This window comes from Mesoplodon bidens (assembly GCF_964165515.1).
Source record: "Mesoplodon bidens genome assembly, chromosome: 4".
NCBI classification, from domain to species: Eukaryota; Metazoa; Chordata; class Mammalia; order Artiodactyla; family Ziphiidae; genus Mesoplodon; species Mesoplodon bidens.
The window spans coordinates 34,958,003-34,979,520 of record NC_138160.1 but is presented as its reverse complement, the minus strand read 5'-3'; the positions used below and the strand labels follow the sequence as shown (position 1 = coordinate 34,979,520).

The 21,518-nt window shown below is 43.7% G+C and overlaps 1 protein-coding gene across 1 annotated transcript in view; it reads left to right on the top strand.

Annotated features, from left to right (window-relative positions):
- Window positions 1-19,990, top strand: part of MROH2B (maestro heat like repeat family member 2B) — a 60,295-nt gene extending 40,305 nt beyond the window's left edge. The window contains 14 exon segments of the mRNA XM_081231810.1: window positions 2,083-2,235; window positions 4,381-4,538; window positions 5,303-5,429; window positions 5,897-6,084; window positions 7,367-7,507; window positions 7,909-7,982; window positions 7,985-8,022; window positions 8,877-9,023; window positions 9,275-9,457; window positions 13,624-13,779; window positions 14,117-14,251; window positions 14,926-15,028; window positions 16,069-16,134; window positions 16,594-19,990. Of these exon segments, the coding sequence (XP_081087936.1) occupies window positions 2,083-2,235; window positions 4,381-4,538; window positions 5,303-5,429; window positions 5,897-6,084; window positions 7,367-7,507; window positions 7,909-7,982; window positions 7,985-8,022; window positions 8,877-9,023; window positions 9,275-9,457; window positions 13,624-13,779; window positions 14,117-14,251; window positions 14,926-15,028; window positions 16,069-16,134; window positions 16,594-16,700 (1,776 nt within the window). The 3' untranslated portion in view covers window positions 16,701-19,990.
- The last annotated feature ends 1,528 nt before the right edge of the window (window positions 19,991-21,518 follow it).

Sequence of the window (21,518 nt, the reverse complement as noted above, 5' to 3'; positions counted from 1 at the left end):
AGATCCAAGAGACAGCCCAGAGCTGATTGAAGTGCCTTCCAGGACTCGTTAAGGATCTTGGCTTTTATTCCAAGTGGAATCAAAAGCCAGCAGAGGGTTTTGAAGAGAAGAGTCAAGACCACTAGGTACACTGTGGCAATTGTGAAATGTACAAGGGCACCCTTGTGTAAGGCAGCATCATTCCTAACGTGGACATTATAGGTTTATGTGTGTATTATGGCAGTTATCTACAGAGGGCAGTAAAGGGTCCAACAAACTCAGTCACTGTGACAGTAACAGAGAGCTCTCTTGAGAACAGGGCACTTTTCCTAATTTGCAAAAGCTCCTTATGGGCTAGTGGTGGTTCTGAGAGGAGGAACGTGATTGGACTTATATTATCTGAAGGGTCATCGGGCTGCCATGTTGAGACTAGACTATAGGCCGGCAAGAGTGAAACTAGTGAGGTTAGTTTGAAGGAAACTGTAAGAATCTACGTATGAGATTAGGTGGCCTGGACTAAGGAGGCAGCAGCGGGGATGAGAAGGTGATGAGGACATAGGAGACAAGCCCATGGGGGACAGGGAGGGAACATGTCAGATGCCTAAGAAAGTGTCTGATGCATGAGAGGTGCTCGAAAACATGAATTCCCTTTCTTCCTTTCTTCCTAAACCAATATCCATCCCAATATGAAAAAATAATAATAATAAAATAAAATAACTGTTGAGCTTGGACCCAGGCAGGCATTTCGTGTTATACAGAACAGAGGCACGAGTCTAGGCCTTGATCTTGGAGCCATGGTAACTCAGAAACCGGCTGGGATATGCAACTACTCGTGAAAAGAACTCATTTCCTCTCAAAGATCGTTCTACCAAACATCATCGGGCCATTTAATACTGGAGGAAGTCGGTTGTGAATAGGAATGTTTTCATACCCACAAACTCATAATCATGACCATCTTGCTTGGCTAAAGCCCCAGATAATGCTCCTGGACTTTATTCAAACTTCTAACTTTTCACCTCCCCTGCCTGCCTTTTCATTCATACACACGGAGAGACATATACAACCAAGCATTGTGTATAGTTCTTGTTTAGAGACCAAAATTGCAAAGTTTTTATTTTCTTCACTTTTCATTGACTACTCTTGATCTTGAAACATGCAAAAGCAAAAGACAGTGTTCATAATAATTCACCCTCTGTGTGAAGTAAGTCAGAAAGAGAAAAACAAATACCATATGCTAACACATATATATGGAATCTAAAAAAAAAAATGGTTCTGAAGAACCTAGGAGCAGGACAGGAATAAAGACACAGACGTAGAGAATGGACTTGAGGACACAGGGAGGGGTAAGGGTAAGCTGGGATGAAGTAAGAGAGTGGCATGGACATATATGCACTACCAAATGTAAAACAGATAGCTAGTGGGAAGCAGCCACATAGCACAGGGAGATCAGCTTGGTACCTTGTGACCACCTAGAGGGGTGGGATAGGGAGGGTGGGAGGAAGACACGAGAGGGAGGAGACATGGGGATATATGTATGTATAGCTGATTCACTTTGTTATACAGCAGAAACAAAGCATTGTAAAGCAATTATACTCCAATAAAGATGTTAAAATAATAATAATAATTCACCCTCTGTATGGATACTGTGAGGCACTGGGTATTTAGCACAGCACTTAGTACACGGTGATAGATTTCCTGAATTTTCAAGCCTAGCTATTCTTTGGCAGACACAAGCCTTATTTCTATGATACATGAAATGTATGCGAAAGTACTTTACAACATATAAAATGGCATATAAACATTATGCATTATTTTTCCTTTATGGGGTATGATGTAACTTCAGATTTGGAGAGGAAATTGCCTTGGTAGGCCTGAAATTTAATAAATAATGAGATGATCAAGAGACAACTTCAAGAAAAGTTTACTTAAAGTTGAAAGGTCATGTCTATGTCCTATTTTAGTATTCTCTCCGGTTTCTATGGCCCCAGTCACATGCTAACTTTGTGGAAAGCCCAGTGGTTTCTAATATCCTAAAACCAAGCATAGGTGTCCAGATATGCAGTGAGGTGGCTGATGACATGAGTCTTTCTGGTTCATTCTCAGATCGTCAGTAGACTCATCCCAAGTAAAGAAATGCTCATGTTCCTGAGGGAAACGCTGGATGGTCTGGAGAGCCTCAACCCCACGTGTACAAAGGCATGTGGCATCTGGATGGTCGCTGCACTGAAAGAGCAGGGAGCTGCTTTAGAAGATCAGGTGAACCAAGAGTCAACTGACAACTGAGCAGAATTCTAACACTTCTGAAATGCCAATACCAGAAGTAGGTCGCCACTTCTCAGCTGGTCCTCTGATGGGCCACAGGCGGGAGTGCGCACAGCCTCAGGAGGCCTCAACAGAGACCCAAGTTGCGTGTGAACAGCCAGGCTCATGCTGAGTGCCTGACTAGCCTGACTCAATTGCTTCTCTAGTCTGTGATGATAAGAACTTTACAGACTGCCACTCTCTAGTCAGAAGCATGTGGATCATGGAAAACTGGGTTGTGAGGTCTGCAAGGATGAGCGTGACCTTGTGAACGAATGCCTTTAAGATGGCCACTGAGGGCCAAGAGAATTTTCTAATCCCACTGCCACTCTGCGAGCTGCTCTTGAACACCCCTTAGGTATTTTCTGGTAAAGAAGGCTGTCATTGGGGAATTGACTGAAAGAAAAGTCTCAGTCCCTCCTCCCAACTGGAAAGTTAAGCAGAGAGAACAGGATTTAGATTCAGGAAGCCTGGTTAAGAGCTCCAAATGGAGATACTCTATTCTCTCTCTTAAAGTCAGAAACAGAACACCAGCAATTCAGAGATTGAGGAGGAAAAGAATCTTTAACTCAATAAAGGCTTTCCAAGGGGAACAGGAGGAGGAAGTTATGGTCCCCATAGCCCAGAATCAACCACCCTAAATTTAAAATTTTTCCAAAGCATGACTTTTAGAAATGACCTCTGTGCTAATTACTGTCCAATCAGCTTTTTTCAAAATCATTCATTGAGTACATACTATGTGGCAGGCCCTGGGCCAGTCATGAGAGAATCAAAGGTTAATAAATTTGGAATGTCCATGTATTTGTGTGTTTAGCATAAAAGGGGAAGTTGTTCACACACTAAGTAAAGGCTTACAATAGGGACCTAAATCCTCTCCAAGAATCGTTGAAATGGGACTGTGTGGTATTCATGTTTGCAGGATATTTATGATTAAGGAATTATAATTCTGAGAAAATATTATATTTACCTAAAAGTGTCTATCCAAAGTAAGCGGGGAAAATTTCCACTAGAAGCAAAGGTTCTTTAGCATGGAGACATGCCCTTATCCATGTCAAAAGCCAGATGTGTAATATTCCCTCCTGCACACAGATTAACACCCAAACTCAGAAAGGTGGCCCTCAATGCCCTTTAGCATCTGGCTTCATCTTTCCTATCAAGTTATCTTCCTTTTATCACCTTCGTTCTTTCTTTGCTCCAAACTGGACCATTCTCCTATTCCATAAGCCTTTTCCACATTTGCCTCTACCATGCTCTCATGCCATTTTTCTACATAGATTTTATGGTTTTACAGCCATTATGTTCGTAGCAAAATGGAGCTGAAGGCACAGAGTTCCCGTATACCTCCTGTCTCCACACTACCCACATCCCACATCATAGTGGTACATGTGCTACAATCGATGAATGCACATTGACACATCATAGAATCACCCAAAAGCCTTAGTTTACGTTAGGGTTTACTCTTGGTGTTGACAAATGTATAATGACACGTGTTCACCACTGGAGTATCATACAGATGAGTTTCACTGCTCTCTAAACCCTCTGTGCTCTATTCTCATGGTGTCTGATTTTACACCTTTACCTGTGCTCTTCCTTCTGATGAGGATGACCTTCGCCATCATCTCCACCTTGCCTTTTGGAATTGCTAATCCTTTGAGACCCAGACCAGATGTCCCTCCACAGTGACCTCAGTTACTTCTGGATTCCCCTATCAGTCCTGTACCTCTTGTACACCATTTGCCATACAGAGCCTTGTGCACAGCCCTTGGGTATATGGCTGATGTCCTTTATGAGACCACCCATTCCTTTTGAGAAAGGGCTGCATCTTATTCATCCCTGGTAAATGCCCCACAGTGCCCAACACAGCACCTGGCCTAATGCAGCCTTTCGCTAAATGTTTGCTAAATTGATTTAAGAATAAATGCCCAATTTATCAATAATCATCCTGAGCAAGAGATAGGCCCTGTGTAGAATCAATTGCTTTTTTAACATTATTTCTAATTCATCAACCACCACCTACAATATGCTGACCGTACGTGACCTAAGCCATCCGTGTAGAGGAAAAATGGCAACTCAGTGTTTGATTTGGCTTTTTCTTTTTAGCTGTTGGAGATCTTGGGCATAATTTACCATCACATGCCGGTCCTCAGACAAAAGGGGGAAAGTTTTCAGTTTATGCTGGAAGCCATCTCCCAAATAGCCAGCTTTCACATGGATGCAGTTGTTGCCAACCTTTTACAGAAACCTCTGCCCTTTGACAGGTAGATTCTAACTGAGTTGGTCCCTTTTCCTAGGGAAGGCCATTCTGTAAGGTACTGGGGAAGAATCTGTGGTTTGAGAGAAAGATAGCAAACAAAAGTTGAAAACACCTCACCTGAATAATTTCAAAAATGGTGTTTGGGGCTTCCCTGGTGGCGCAGTGGTTGAGAGTCCATGTGCCGATGCAAGGGACGCGGGTTCGTGCCCCAGTCTGGGAGGATCCCACACGCCGCAGAGCAGTTGGGCCCGTGAGCCATGGCCGCTGAGCCTGCGCGTCCGGAGCCTGTGCTCCACAACGGGAGAGGCCACAACAGTGAGAGGCCCGCGTACCGCAAAAAAACAAAACAAAACAAAAATGGTGTTTGAATCACAGGTAATGGTTTTCCAAGTATTTTTCAAATATATGTCCTCATTGGATGATGAGAGTTTTAGGTGTGTGTGTGTGTGTGTGTGTGTGTGTGTGTGTGTGTGTGTGTGTGTTTAATAGGAATGAGTAGTAAAAAGTGAATATTTCTCCCCTTTTTGGTTGCCTAAAATGAATTTATATGAGAGGCTTCTGTCTTGATGGACATTAACAAACCTCAGCAACCCAAGGCCAGAATGCTAGATTGTTAAATAAAACATTCTTATTATCCCCAGGCATGTTGGCATGTCCATCCATCCTTGCAACTGTGATTAGTCATAATGTGGTTTTAGAGTGGATCAGATGAAAAAGCTCACATCCCAAGGAGCAGAGCCTTATCGGCTTCCTGCCGTGCTTCCCTAGGGACACAAAGACACTGTGGAAGGCTCTGGCTGAGAACCCAGCCTCCAGTGGCAAACTCTTGCGAGCCTTAATAGACAAATTGGAGAATGAGTTAGAAGATGACCTCGCGGGGACAGAGGCGATCTCCGTGAGTTGGACAACCTCCCACCCGCCCGGGACGCTGTCCCACTCCATCCCACCTGGCACTGGGTGACGTAGCATTAATCGCACTTCTTCCCCTCTCATATCCCGGTTTTAAATCAATTCCAGTTTATGCTGGACAAATATGGCAGTGATTTTGTCTGCAGTTGATCATGTTTAGAAGGAAATTTCTCATCAGCCCAAAGAAAATGTGTCTCTGTATTTCCAAATTAGTCTTCAAGATATCCACTTGTTATTGAAAGACCCCAATACCGGTGCCCCCTGGAGTTTGGATTCGCCCCACATGGCAGCCCTGAGAAACACAGCAGGAGTTAAGAAGTTTCCGGACAAATAAACCCACCCTTTTCTATGTGCTTTTACCACAAGTGTGGTCAACCTGGAAAGCAATCCTTTGTAGAGAAAACAAACTGGAAGATCAGCCCTGCCTGATCACAGGGTCCTTTCTCCCCTCAGGTGGCCTGTGCAAGTTATGAAGTGGTGTCGACAGGCACCCCTGTCGCAGGTCTGTACCCAATGATGTTCACCCTTTTCCTGAAGCTGGTCAGCTGCACACTGGACCAGAAGATGCCCACGTTGACCCTAAACCGCCGCCGGCGGGTGATGCAGCATGGGGAGTGGCAGCAGATCGCAGACCCCTGCAGGTAAACAGCCAGGCGGAGAGGGACTTCCAGAGCAGTCCTGACCCCAGACTCCAGACGGGGCTGGCATGGCCTCAACTACCCGTGAAGAAACGAGGCCCCTCCATCCTTGAGCCTCATAGCTCTTCTTCCCTGGGTACCCGGCATAGTTGCCCAGAACGGTCATATAACGAATAAGCAGTTATGTCCTCTTCCCTAGAGGGCCCAATCCACTTCCTTTGTTTGCTTTCATTGAGACCTTTCAAGGAAAGTTGGAATTCTGTGATTTTCAAGGACACCAAGGAAAGAATATAAAATAAAAATAAATACCACATTTCCTCAAATCTAAGACTTCTCCAGTTGAAGGAAACAGCATTATTTCCTGTAACATTAAGAAAAAAAAAAAAAAAAGAGTCCCAATTAAGTCAGGAATCAGTGTTTTGTTTTGTTTTGTTTTGTTTTTTTCTTGCGGTACGCGGGCCTCTCACTGTTGTGGCCTCTCCCGTTGCGGAGCACAGGCTCCGGACGCGCAGGCTCAGCGGCCATGGCTCATGGGCCCAGCTGCTCCGTGGCATGTGGGATCTTCGTGGACCGGGGCACAAACCCGTTCCCCTGCATCGGCAGGCGGATTCTCAACCACTGCGCCACCAGGGAAGCCCCAGTGCTTTCTTATACTGTTAAATTTGCATTTTATATCAATCCAAAAAGCTCTTTGAGGATTATCAGGTATAGATTTTTATCCTTTATCACACTGCTCTGCTTTCCTGTTCTTTTGCATTAACTTTTTGTTCCGATGTCAAATCAACCTTTTTAAAGACATTTTAAATAGCAGTTAGGCTCACCACATGTAGTTCCAATAGTACATGTAACTTTACTAAAATGCCCACAGCTCAAAGAGCCATACCTAAATCCATGCATGTACACGCATTGTATACACAGGCAATAGCAACTGCATCACAACTACTGTCTGGCCAACAATTGCAACGCACTATCCATTGCGAGATGCATCCTGATTTCCAAGGTGCTGTTTTGTTTTAGAACAAGTGAAACAACCTCCATTCATCCAGGAGTGAGGGAGCACTGTAGGGAACAGTTTTTTAAAAAAGAAACATAATGTGCTATATTTATTCTGTAGAATACAGTGTTTACAAGTAACCAGATCCACACATATCGATATAGAGCCCCAAGATATAATAAGTGAAAATACAGAATACAGACAGCTTGATGATATTTATTAAGGACTTGGGGATTCACAGTTCCTTGCATGGTACTGACTTACTTTTGTGATGCCAATTGTCTCCTTCAGGCTCTCGACTACAACTCTGAAGTGTGTACAGGCCCAGGCCAGGAAAGAAGGGCTGGCCAAAGAATCTGACGAGGGGGACAACATGTGGACCCTCCTCAGCAGTCCCAGTATGCACCACATAGGAGTCTGTGCACTGGCCAGGTAATGTGCAGATATTCCAGAACTGGATATGAAGGAAAAAACTGAAGACAAAGTAAAAATGCAATGCAGGCAACTTCACTGACAGCAACTGATTCAGTAAGGACTTAGAGTCCAGGAGAAAAAAACAGGGAAGAAAGAGCAAAGGGGTTGGGAAGAGACAGTAGGATCAGCCCCAAACTCACCAACCCCGCAGAAAATAGTGATACAATGAACACTTTTAGGCAAACTACACTTCAGTCGGGCACTTGGATAGGCTATTATAAAGTTAAGCCTTGGTGCTCTTTCCTTTTTAACATTCCTTTTTGGATAATTTAATTTCCTGATAGAGAAATAGACTAAAGTGTCTTCCACTGTTTAGAAAGAAAAAAGTCTCTGCTGCAATGGGAGCCTTGGTTTTCTAGGAGCGTGGCAGCGTGGCAGCACAGAGTCATTACGGACATCACGGAACAACTCTTCCCATCCCTGACCTCCTCCTCGGGAACTACCGGATAACGGGCACAGCTTTCTTCTCTGAGGCAAGGGAGCACAGCCATCCCAGTAGGCTTGTTGGGTCCCAGTTGGGTATTTCTCTCAGGAGTTCAGTGGGAATTTGAGCCACGGAAGAGGGACCCTCTCTGGGATCTTTGGCAATGGAGAGAGCCAGCTATTGCCAGAGACACAGTACCTGAGCAGAGAGAGGGAGAAAGAGAGAGGAAAAAGAACGCAGCCTCATCCTTTCCCTGACCTCTGGTCTGCAGACATTAACTCCCAAGACAGAGAAGGGTAGAGAATCAACCTGGAAGGGACAAAACAAAATGCAACCAACAAATACATTATGGTCCTTTCAAACTCTGGGATAAAGGCTGACCCAGCCAACGCAAAGAAGGAAATTGTCAGTAACTCCTGTTTTCCCTGCTCCATGTTTCCATTTAGATTAGAAATACCTTCTTAACTAGGTATTTTGCTTTTCATCACCACATAACCTTGACCTGTGGGGTGCTCACTTCTAGAGCCTAGTTCCTGCCAGACATTTTTTTTTTTTTTTTTGCGGTGCGCAGGCCTCTCACTGTTGTGGCCTCTCCTGTTGTGGAGCACAGGCTCTGGACGTGCAGGCTCAACGGCCATGGCTCACGGGCCCAGCCGCTCCACGGCATGTGGGATCTTCGCGGACCGGGGCACGAACCCGTGTCCCCTGCATTGGCAGGCGGACTCTTAACCACTGCGCCACCAGAGAAGCCCCCCGCCGGACATTTGAATTCACCCGAGGGCTCCCTCCTCTGCCCCACAAGCAGCTGGGGCCCTACTCTTTAATCATAGCTATAATGCCTTTGGAACTCTCCTGAAGGGAGGCCCTTCCCTGAACTAAAGGGGAGGAGTGTGTCACTTTCAGCTCATGAAGGAGCCAATCCTTTGGAAGCATGGGAATCTACGGGATGTGCTGATCTTGATGGAGCAGAGTGCCTGGGACTCCAACACCATTCTGAAGCAAATGGCCATCCGAGGGCTCGGTAATACCGCTTCTGGAGCCCCTCACAAGGTAAAAGGAGTTTGGGGGGGGACACAAAATAGTTCATCTAAGTAGAGTTTTAAAATAATTATTTACTAACCCACACCCTGTGGTTGCACAGAAATTAAGTGAAAATCCAAATAAGTTGCTGAAGTGCTGGCTCTTGGGTTGAAGGACACGTGACCCTAAGAGAATGTCAATCCCCTTGTCTGGGGTCTCCTACCCTATTCCAGATACACATAGAACAATTTTCAAGATTAAGAGACCTTATTTCAAAATAGGTAAAGAAGCACAAGCAGATAATGTTAGAATCTATCATCAGAGGCCTCTATCACCTAGCCCGCACCGAGGTGGTCTGTGAAAGCTTGAAGGCTCTAAAAAAGATCCTGGAGCTGCTCACAGACCGAGATGTAAGCTTCTACTTCAAAGAAATAGTGCTGCAAACAAGAACCTTCTTTGAAGACGTAATTGAGCCTGTTTAGGAATCTTCCCTCCCCAGAAGTGAGTTCAGGTAGTGCTTGTAGCAGAAAGAGGTTCAGGTAGTGCTTGTGGCAGACCAGTTTGGTGTTCATTTGCATGCCTTGGCCTGCCCTAGAGATCACCTGCCCAGAGGTCACCTATCCCAGAGATCACCTGCCCCAGAGGTCACCTGCCCTAGAGATCACCTGCCCTGGAGATCACCTGCCCCAGAAGTCACCTGTTCAATTCCTGTGCAGCCTGTTGGCTTCCTGTGTGTCTGCCTGAGGGTATTCTCTGGCCCATGAATCATGACCGGTTTGAGCAAGGTGGGCCGGATGTGTTGGGAAAGGACCCTCAAACAACAAGAAAAGAGAGTTTGTAGATAAACTCCCTGGCTTCCTCACCCCTCAGAAGGACGGTGCTCCACTTGCCCATAAGGGTACCACACTCACTAATGTTCCCTTTCGTAACTTTCCTCTCTTTCCTATCATGCTTCCTGGGCCCACCTCCCAGATAAGTGACTTACACCTAAATCCCCATCTCAAAGTCTGCTGTTGGGATGAACCGGTTTGCAGGGTAAAAATAGAGACACAGATGTAGAGAACAAATGATGGACACCAAGGGGGGAAACAGGGGGTGGGGGGGGGATGAACTGGGAGATTGGGATGGACATATATACACTAATATGTATAAAATAGAGAACTAATAAGCTGCTGTATAAAAAATTAATAAAGTTCAAAAATTCAAAAAAATGAAAAAGAAAGTCTGCTGTTGGGGGCACACAGCTTATGAGAGTACTCCCTACAGGGCTACATGTTATTGCCTCCAACACTACCTTTTCCACGTGCAAGATTTCACAGACTCAAAATGCTTGCGCGATTCATTTCATCCAGGAGTCAGTAAACTGCCCCATGGCTCATCGGTCAAATTCGACCCAGAGCATCTTTTTGTAAATGAAGTGTTATTGGAACACAGCCATGCTCATTGGTTACATATTATCTATGGCAGCTTTCACACTTCATCCCGCAGAGCTGATTAGTTGTTACAGAAACCGTGTGGCCCTCAAAGTCTAAATTATTCACTGTTTGGTCTTTTACGGAAAAATTTTGTCAACCCCTGACATGGTTTAGAGCCCTCATTTCAAAAAAGATCAGTTGGGCTTCCCTGGTGGCGCAGTGGTTGAGAGTCCACCTGCCGATGCAGGGGACACAGGTTCGTGCCACGGTCCGGGAAGATCCCACATGCCATGGAGCAACTGGGCCCGTGAGCCATGGCCGCTGAGCCTGCGCGTCCGGGGCCTGTGCTCCACAACGGGAGAGGCCACAGCAGTGAGAGGCCCGCGTACCGCAAAAAAAAAAAAAAGTCAGTCAACACAATCCTAGGCAAAGGAAGGTCATTTTTCTTTATACCTTCTGGGAAACCAGATTTTATTATTTCGTTTTGGTTTATTCACTGACATCAATGTAAAAATCTTGGTTTATTCACTGACATCAATGTAAAAATCTATTTCATATCTAACTGAAGCCTATTTTTTGTGATCTAAACCTGCCTGCTCCTGTTATGTGGTCAGAGGAGATGGAAATTTCTGGCTGCCTCCTCCAATGCATCCTTCTTAAACATTAAGGCTTTATTAAATTACCTATTCACCTGATAGTCTCCAGACTGAAAAGTCCTTATTTCCTTCATTATTTACCATAAACTTAATTTTTCAGCTCCTTAAATATTTTACAAGCCAGTGACTGTGTTGTATCCCTAAATGAGACCTGAGAAGTATTGAATAGAATCTAAAGAAAAGTTGCCTCTCAAATCCAATCCTTTCCTATTTATTCACTCCAAATTTTTTTAATCTTGCCCTTTCTTCCTGACTCTTTAGCAATTTATTAACTACACCAACCTCCAGACTGCAGTCTGCAACACATGCCCTCAGTCAATCGTCCTCCAGTGTTGTATTTTTCAGTTTCTCTTGTTTGTGTAGTAGCCTAAACCTGGCCTTTGAGAGCAGCTTTCTGCTGGTTTCCAACTATTTACTCCAGTGTACCAATATTTACTTTTAATTCTCATCTTGCCCCAAAATTACTTACTGGGCTCTCACTCAATTTAGTATCTTCTGTAAAATAATGAAGATGTTCTTTTTTTCATGAAACAAATAATTGATGACAATCTTTAACAACAAAGGGTTAAAGTCAGCCCTACAGAGCCCCACCTGTTAGGTTTCCCTGGACTATTGTTGATCCAATGATAGTAACTCTCTTGGATCTGAGCCTCCAATAATCACAAGTCCATCTACAAGTTTTGCAGTCAAGAGAATATTTCTCAGTCTTAATGCATAAGAAAAAAAAATAACTAAAGTCTATCTGGTTGTTAGGTTAGACCTTTCACATTCCTAATAGGTATCAATTTCATCACATTTGCATAAACGTAAAGTTTGACAAAAATTGAGTCTTAGTCATGACATGCTATTTACAGTCCTATAACGCACTTTCTGCGAATATATTCAACTATGATACTTTGCCCCTATATTTTTCTGTAGATTAAGCATACAATTCTGTAATCTCTAAGTTTTCCCTTTCTTCTCTTCAATATTTAAGTACTTTCTTGAAAATCTAAAAATATGGCTACACTTTGAAAAAGTGGTACAACAAAAAATATGGCTGCTGTCCCATGCTCCAGGACCTGCTCACTGCTATTTCCCATGCTGGCACCTGAGTAATACTTTAATATCTCTCCCAGCACCCAAAACACTTTACCCCTTCTCTTTTCTGTTTTTTCATCATCCCAATTGGTTGATTCTCCCTTGACCTATCATTAGGTCTTTGATTTTAGAAAATTCAGAGGACTCTTAAGTAAATACCTCTCTACCTTTTAGATACTTTGTTACTAGTTTGTTTTATTTTTCTAAAAAGGGATCCTTAAAAAATATACCTTGACCTTACTCCTAGTACATTTAAAGAATGGTTCTACTTATATTTCCCTTCTATGAGGTCACACCTCATGTTATTCAATTAACTTTTCTAGCCTTTTCCTAACAACCCATCTTTATTTTTTTATGGAAGATCTTTGTTAACTTCCTTTTTCATGGCATTTTTGTGTATGTGCCCACTTCTCAGACATTTTATTTTGCCATCAAAATAAACTCCTCTATCTTCTCCCCGTCATATTCATAGGAGTACTTTTTTATTGGCCCTTGTTTGTTGCTAATCTAAATAATATCCTGGGGAATTCCCTGGTGGTCCAGTGGTTAGGGCTCTGCACTTCCACTGCAGTGGGCATGGGTTCGATCCCTGGTCAGAGAACTAAGATCCCGCATGCCGCGAGGCGCAGCCAAAATTTTTTTTTAATTTTTTAAATAAATAAATTATATTCTGATACTCAAAATGGCTTTTCCTCTCATCCCTCTGCCTTTCTATGGGTATTTTAAACTAGTTTTCTAGATACCCCCCCAAAAAAAAGAATACTTCCAGAAAATTCACCAGAACTCTGAATCATATCAACAAAGTGTCTGACATAACAGAAGGCCATCTTTCTCCACCACCTTACCCTTTGGCTCTAAAAAGCATTGCCATACTCTGGTTTCTCTTCAGATCGCATACATCCTTCATCTTTTACTAAAAAGCACTGCCCACCCTCTTGGACAAAAAGCAAGGCAGTTCCATAACTTCACATACAAGAGTAGGGCTAAGCACTTGTTTATCTGCTCTCTCTCTCTGAGACACAAGGCCCAAATTTCCGAGCTTCCTGTAATCCCTTTGGAAAGTATTTGGGATCTTGGAGAAGAGTCTTCAGCCTTGGGCAATTTAGATCAGAGGCCCCATAACTCCAGGCTAATGGCACAATCAGGCTAATTTGTACAAAGTACAGGACAAACAAGCGCCCTCCCCGGCCTTGTGCTGCCAGTACTCCCTGTTTCTCCCTGTTTATTACTCCTGTGGTCACATTTCCCCACTAGCTCGTCAGAGTCAGAAACGAAGTCTCCAGCTCTAAATTCATGTCGTGTGGGTAGAGAGCTGCTGGGAAACGAAAGGCATTCTTGGGACACCCAGGGGCTATGCCAAAGGTGCGCCAGGGCTCCAACCTGCCTTTACGGAAGTGGGAAAGGGCGGGCAGGGTAGGGGTACCAGCTGGGAATGGCCTATGTGGAGGACTCACCCACAACACGTATCTGTCACCACAGGAGCAGGATGATGTGAGGCTGACTGCCGTCCTCTTATTTGAGAATCTGGCATCCCTAACAGGAAGAAGGTGGAAGATTTTTTTTGCTGAAGAAATTAAAAAGAGCATGATTTCATTCCTTCTCCACCTCTGGGATCCCAATCCCAAGATTAGAACTGTAAGTGGCCCTTGCACAGACACCTGCACCTCCTCCTCTCCCCATGGCCGAGAGGGTGCCGGGAAGCCTGGTCTAGCTGGACCGGAAGCCAGGTCTGAAGGCACCACTCGCAAATGAACCTGAAAACCAATTTTCCCATCCTGGGTGCTTTTCTGCCATCACTTCCCGAGTTTGCGCTTCCATCTTTGAAACTGGGAAGGTGGCAGCACTGACTGTAAAGCCCTCACATCACTGACTTTTACTGCTCCTTTCCCAACCCACAACCAGTCAGTGTGTCTTCCCATCTGGAAGGGGAGCCAACATTATGGACTGTGATGCAAGAAACTCTGTTTTTCAGGCTTGCCGTGATGTCCTGATCATCTGCATTCCTTTTCTGGGCCTCCAGGAACTCTATGGGGTATTAGATCATCTCCCTAATGGTCAGGATCTACCAAGGGCCAGGGATTTCTACAGGCAATTCTGTGCGAACCTGGTGAGTGTGCAGTAAGTGCTGCTTCCAAAAAAATGCAGGCCAAGAGTCCAGGCAAATCCCAGAAGGCAAAGAGCATAGCAAGGAATCCTAGCCAGAGCCGGAACCATCTGGGAAGGACAGCAGTGATTCTGGGTATCCTGTCATATCACCTTCTGCTCTGTCCCCAAGTCCCAACTGGGATCTGTTCTCGATTCCTGAAACTCATCTGTTGATTAGCCCTATAAGCCCCAGTGCCACCCTGACTAAATTTAGAATGAACTAGCTATAACACACCTTCCAACAGAACAATTAATGGCTGTATGCGTGCTCACTCCTTTAGATGTCCCTTCTAAGGGCCTATAGGATGCTGAATTTCGTAAAGTGTCGCTTCTCAGTTGTCCTCTTTTTTTTTCTTAATTTTATTGAAGTACACAACTATACGTTACAATATTGTGTTAATTTCTGCTGTACAGCAAAGTGACTCAATTATACATATATATATTCTCTTCATATTCTTTTCTATTATGGTTTATCACAGGATATGGAATACAGTTCCCTGTGCTATACAGTAGGACCTTGTTGTTTATCCATCCTATATATAAGAGTTTGCATCAGCTACCCCAAACTTCCAGTCCTTCCCTCCCCTACCCCCTACCCCTTTCAGTTGCCCTCTTTGTAACACACATCTCTTCCAGGCAAAGAAAACCCAAGAAATCCTGTGGATCCTCCACACACATTCATTCACCTTCTTCAGCAGCAGCTGGGAGCTGATCAGAAGCGCGGCCACCAGACTCACAGGTGAGGGCACGTCCACGCTCTCCACTCACAGGTCTGCTCTTTGCCATCCACTTTTGCTTTGCCTGGAAGCTACCCCAGCATGAATGCCGATATGACTGGGAAGACCAAAAAAAAAAAAAAAAAAAGAAAAACAGGAAAGCCAGAAAGAATCCATTTGACGTCTTACAACATCTTCCCACAAAAGAACCTGTTCTCTTTGCAAACTTACAGTAACAGCTTCTGAATTGCCAACACTCACTTTCCTTCCATCAGACCATTCTCCCTACTGGGTCCTTCATGCTTCTTCTGGTTCCAAGTCATTGCTCCTTCTTTTCCCCAAGTCTTTGATCCAAGCCTGCTGCCCCTGCCTAAGTGTTTTCCTTTGCATCATCCCTTGATATAAACCATAGTCAACCTTCCAAGCTCAGTTCGAGCTGAGAGCTTTAGCAGCGATGTGATACTAGTGCAAAGTGTGTGGGCGTGGGGACCAGCGGACCTTGGCTCTGCTGTGTGATTCTGGACAAGGCACTTAATTTCTCTGTGCTGCCTCTTTGTCTGATCTATAAAATAAAAGAGGAAAGTAAGTGAAACTCTGAGGATCCTTCTGTTAGGAAATTCTAAGTCTTATCATGAAACGCGTTCCAGCTAATCCAGCCCCCAGCAAATAGGCCCGCTTGGTTGGCCACATTGAAGACTGAGTTAAAACCTAAGGATTCCTTACTGGATTCATGTAGACAATCCCCCTAACTACATTGTAACTTTTTGGAAGACAGGGACCATAGCTTACTCACGTTTGGAACCCTGACAACTGGCGCCCCCTGGAGGACACGGTGTGAGTTTTCCCAAATACATGGTGGGTGAGTGACCACTTCCAGTCGTGGCACTCAAGACCCCATAGACATCACCCTCCATCATCCTGGGGGTGCAAAGGGAGTCTATAGCTTGTGCATTCACTAGCTAGATCACTTAACTTCTTAACAGGTGCAGAGTGTGCCCCGACCTGCTTTCCGTGGCCTGTTCCTCTACAGTGAAATCAGTAACTTTCTCTCCTGTTGATTTAGACACCGTTGTTCTCAATTTGACCTACCAATATGTGGAGTTAATAGACAGAGAACAGCTGACCACATGTGAGTACCAGCCCTAGTTTCTGCCCAGAGCACTGTTACATTCTTAGAGAAAGAGAAACGAATGCTGCTCCAAGTCCCATGTCAGCTGTAAAATCGTAGTGTAAAATTGTAGTGCACCCCATTATCAATCGTCTCTGATGCTCCCTAGATACTGGAATTTCTCCAGAGTGTAAGGTGACCCCCAGCTCCATCCCACTGCAGGCATCATTCCCAAAAGACTTCGATTTTCCAATTGCTTATAAACTGACTGCTCACAAGGTCAGGATCTTCTCTTCCCTTATTTCAGTGTTAAAACAGATGCTCAATTTGTGGATCCAAATCCTACCTCTTAGGGTAAAACGTGAGCATGGGGGCCTGAGCCCCACCCAGCACTGACCCTCAGTGGGAGCCTTCCTGTGCTGCACAGCTTGGGCCTTGGCTTTCTTCATTCACTGGACGTTGCTATTCTCTCCATTTCAGGGCTCCAAGCACTTAGACAAAACCCCTGCATGAGTGTCCAGAGAGCAGCCAAAGCTGCCTTGCAGACCCTTCTGAGAAGGTGCAAAGAGATGAGCATCCATCCGTAAACCATCAGGAAATAAACCGCTAGGCCTTTTCTATAACTGACTCCTGTCTTCATCCTCATAACTCACAGACTTGCAACATCTTGAGGAAAAAGATGGCACCTAGTGTGGGGATGTTGAACTGGTGGTATCTTCCTTACCCTCCAGGCTCTCCCTGGTGCCTTCTGTTAGCAAAAAGCACACCCACCAATTCACTTGAGGAATAACTTAGGATTTGAGCGGTGACAGCCCCATGGCTTTGCATAGGACAGCCCTCTATCTTGGGAAGCTTACATCCCAGAAGGTATCAAAAAATGACAGAACATGAAACAATTCTGCCGCCATTAAGAAGAGAACCACTGCTATCTTCCACACGGAGCCCTTTTGTCTCACATCTTTGCCAGCTTTGGCTTATTACTCACACTCTTTTCTCTCTAAAGAACAGTCTTACGACAAACTTTAACCTGCCTGTTCTTAAGCTGTAATTTATGTGTCGAGACTGTGTCAGGTACTTTTCTACAAAAGCCCCTTCTGACATTCTATTAAATCTCAGTTTCCTTTCCATTTTTATCCTAGAACATGGATCCCTTTGAACTGTGTGTATGCGGGTGCGCATGTGTTAACCTTCGTAGCATCTGAATAATAACTCTTCACTCTTTTTTCACAATGCACACCTGAAAGGTTACATACGGGAAATCATGTACAGACAAAGAAGTTTCTAACACAGAGCCTGGGACTCATTTAACACCACCGCTATCAGGATCATTCATGAGCAACATTATTTTTTTGCTATTATTTTTATCTTATTGACATTTAAATTTCAAACACTGAGCTCAAGTATATGCTGGCCCTTTGTTCAGATTTTTGAAATAAAGATAAATGAACAGACAGCTTTAAGGGTGCAATGTATTTAACATTGCACGTTAAATAATTAGAGAAAATCTAAGGGGTGGCATAACTATATACCTTTATACATTTAGTAGCACAAGTAGAGGGACAAGCCATGCAACTGGAGGAAAACACCTGTTCAGGACCGAACAGAGAGGTCCTTGGCTGCTGAGAGAATCTCCCCTTAACTTCAGACTTGAGAAAAACCAGGAGTCTGTCAGCATACAAAAACCACTGAATTCAGGACAAACAGTAACAGGATATTAAGGAATTGGCTCTGGCCAGTGGGGATTGTGGAGGCCAGTCTGAAGAAAGCAGGGTTGTCTGGAGGCTGGAAATGTTGCAGCTCAAGTCCAGGATCTGTAGATTAGAATAGCAGTCTAGAGACAGAATGGTTAGTGCATTCTTCAAAGATCCCCAGTTTTCCAAACAAGTTCTAGGATGCTTTACTCAAACAGCAGCAACTTATTAAACTGATGTTCCTCTTTATAAACCCCTATTACCTATATTCTAACCTCTTCATCCCCAAGCTCTTTGGGAAAGCATCTTTTGTTTCTACAAAACATTTTAAGGACCAAAGGAATCTTTTAGGTCAGAGATTTTAGGCCAGAGTCCCATTTATTCATTCACTTAACAAATATTTGTTGACTGCCTATAATTTAAAAGGCACTGTTATAACCACTGGGGTTACAATCGTGAGGAAAAAAGTAGAAAAATTCTACCCTCATGGAGCTTATACTCTATGACATCTGTGTAGAAATACCAGAGGATGGAGCCAGCCTCCAAGATGGTTCCATGATTCCTTCCTCCTGATGTCTATGTACCCCCCTCCCACAGTGAACAGAAATGCCCTGTGCAATCAATACAATAGTTCAGAGATAACAGTGTGACTTCCAAGCCAAGGTCATAAATCGTATTGCACTCTCTTGAATCACTCACTCTGGGGGAAGCCAGCTGCCAACATAAGGACACTCAAGCGGCCCAAAAAGGTCCATGTGGCCAAGAATTGATACCTCCTGCAAACAACCAGAGCTAACTTACTAGGCTCGTTAATCAGCCATCTTGGAAATGGATCCATGAGCCCCGGGTAAAGCTTCAGATCACTGAAGCCTCAGTTGACACACTGACTGGACTATGGGATAAAAGACAGACTGCCCAATTAAATTTGAATTACAGGTTAATGATGAGTAATTTTTTTAGTAAAAGTATGTCCTGATTATTGCATGGGGCACACTTCTACTAAAGAATTATTTATCATTTTTCTCAAATTCAATTTTAACTGAGCATCTTATATTTTTATTTGCTAAATCAAGCAACCCCAGTGCAATCTAATGGGAGTCCTGAGCCAGAATCACTGAGCTAAACCACTCCTGAATTCCTGAACCACAAAACTATATGAGATAATAAATCCATGTTGTCTTAAGGCACGAAGCTTTAAGGTAATTTGCTATGCACCAGTGGATAACTATTACACAGAAAGTCTGTGATTCCACTTAAAGTCGTATGCAAATTTCTGTGCATAATTGCATAGGTATATTTTCTGGGTAATGGCTTTGATTAAATTCTTAATGGAGTCAGAAGCTATTCCCAAGCATAACATATATGAAACAGAGCAAGAAAAAGAAGGCAAGAGACGCGGGTTTAGTTGACCTCCTTGGCGGGTTAAGTCAAATGACATTTCCAATAGAAATTTCTGCAATGACGGAAATGTTCTATATCTGCACTGGCCAATATGGTGGCCACTAGCCACGTGTGGCAACTGAACACTTGAAATGTGGCTAGTCCATCGGAGGAATTAAGCTTTTAATTTTAAATTTAAGTAGCCATATGTAGCTAGTAGCTACAGTATTGCACAAGACGATATCAGAACATGGGGCAAAGAGTCATAACAGAATTTGGGCTGAGCCACCCAGAAACTTAGGACGTTCTCAAAAAGTATAAATTCACTGACACAAGACCTTGTCTGATACTTCTTTATATATCCACCCCCACTATTACTCTCCATCCATCCTAGCAACCAGCAGAGCCTTCCTTATCATTGATTGGTGGAAATTAGGTACAATGGCCCCACGAAACACGCATCACAGCTAAATCTTTGTCTAAACCCTAATCTTAGAAGGATTCACCCTGACAAGAATTTCCGTGTCTCTTTTTATCATATTCCAGATTCACCCCTTACTAGCTGTGTGACTTGGGAAAATCATTTTAACTCTCTGTACTTCAATTTCCACATCTGTAAATTGAGATCATAATTATCTACCTCAGGGTGCTATTGGGAAGATTAAATGTATTAATGTACATGTAAAGCACTTAGAAACCCTGCACAGAATCACTTTTAAGCAAATGTTAACTACACAATGTAAATATTAATATAGTAACACATTTATTATTAGAATCACAAATTTTAACATAAACTCAGCAACTGGCATATAAAGCCAGCTGATTATCTTACCCCACGTGGCCACGTTCCTGGCTCGGCAAACGTTGCTTCCCTTCTTGAGAGCATGCAGACAAGGCGGCCCCTCTAGTCAGAGGATCCCAGCTCAGCTGCTCTGGCGGCCTCTTTCTGACTGCAATTCCGCATTGCAGCCTTCTTACTTGCTGTCTTATACAGAATAAGCCACAGTCAGGCTGTGTCGCAGGGGAAATTTAGACCTATTTGCTCTCCCCAGCAATTATCTCTTGTAATCCCTCCCAACCACTACCTTCCGCTCTCAAAGAGTTGCCCCCCCACTTGATGCCTCTCTTTCTGTCAGTCCTCCACTGGCCTCCATGCTTCGTCTCTATGGTTCAAACACAGCCATGTTACTTGGGGCGGAGAGACTTACTGAGGGTCTTAGGGAAAGAGAGTTCTAGAGAAAAATTATGTTCAAGAACTCATGAAGAAATTACAGATTTGTTTTTCATTGTTACTCCTGCTGCTTGCCTCACTATTATTTGCACATGTAATTGTTTTTCAACTTGTGTTTACTTTAGGATAGAGAACGATGTTCACAGACTGCTTAATGGGCCAGCGCTACTTTGAAGCGCTCTGAATCACATTATTTTGCAATTCAGCGCTCTGCCCTTTAACCCAACAATAAGAGCCAGTGTTCTGCTGGTAAATCAGGGACGTTTAGCTTGGCTGACCTTGCTAAGAAGGCAGTTTTACCAGAAAAGAGGAAAATAAAAAATCACAGATGGGAAGAAAGAAATAGGCTTCCAAAGAAAGAAGCCAGGGGGATTGCTTCATTGGAATTGTCCCCTTACCGCCATAGTTTTAAAAGTTAAAATCAAGACCAGGCACTTCTTCTGGAGACCTCAAGAGACTCCAAGATTGCAGCAAAGTATTTTCTAAAAGTGTTTTATTATCACTTGATTTAGTCCCCAACCCTGCCACTCTCCTTCAGATTACCTAAGTATAAAACTAGAGAATGCATGTCAGTCACACATGGTAGCATCCTGTGAGCTAATCAGGAGCTTTGATCTACACCCCTGACAGAAAGCAACTCTCTGATAAGCAATCTTCTATAGCTGCAGTCTGGGAATTATCATTTCTTGGAATTTCTCTTTCTTTCTAATTTACTGCAGGTATCCCTAAGACTGGGAGAGTAGAAAACATGGGTAGAGTCAGGAACAACATGAGGGAAAGACAGTGGGGTTCATTACAAAAATGTACGTGTGTTTGTGTACATATAAAAATCACCAAGTCATGACCTGAGAAATGGCGTTTACTTCTTACCTCTACTTTGTCAAACTTTATTTATCCAAAAAAAAACAATCTTACTTATTTGTATTCCTTCTGGACACACTGTCCTGGATTTTATTTATTGAATTATGTGGTTATCCTGAAAGCAAGATAAATTTGGAGAGCACGATTTTCTAAATATATGTGACTCATAGTTTCTTTTTCAATTTGGGACCCACCAAAAGACACAAGAAATCCTTCCTTCTACCTTACCTACCACTTCCTCC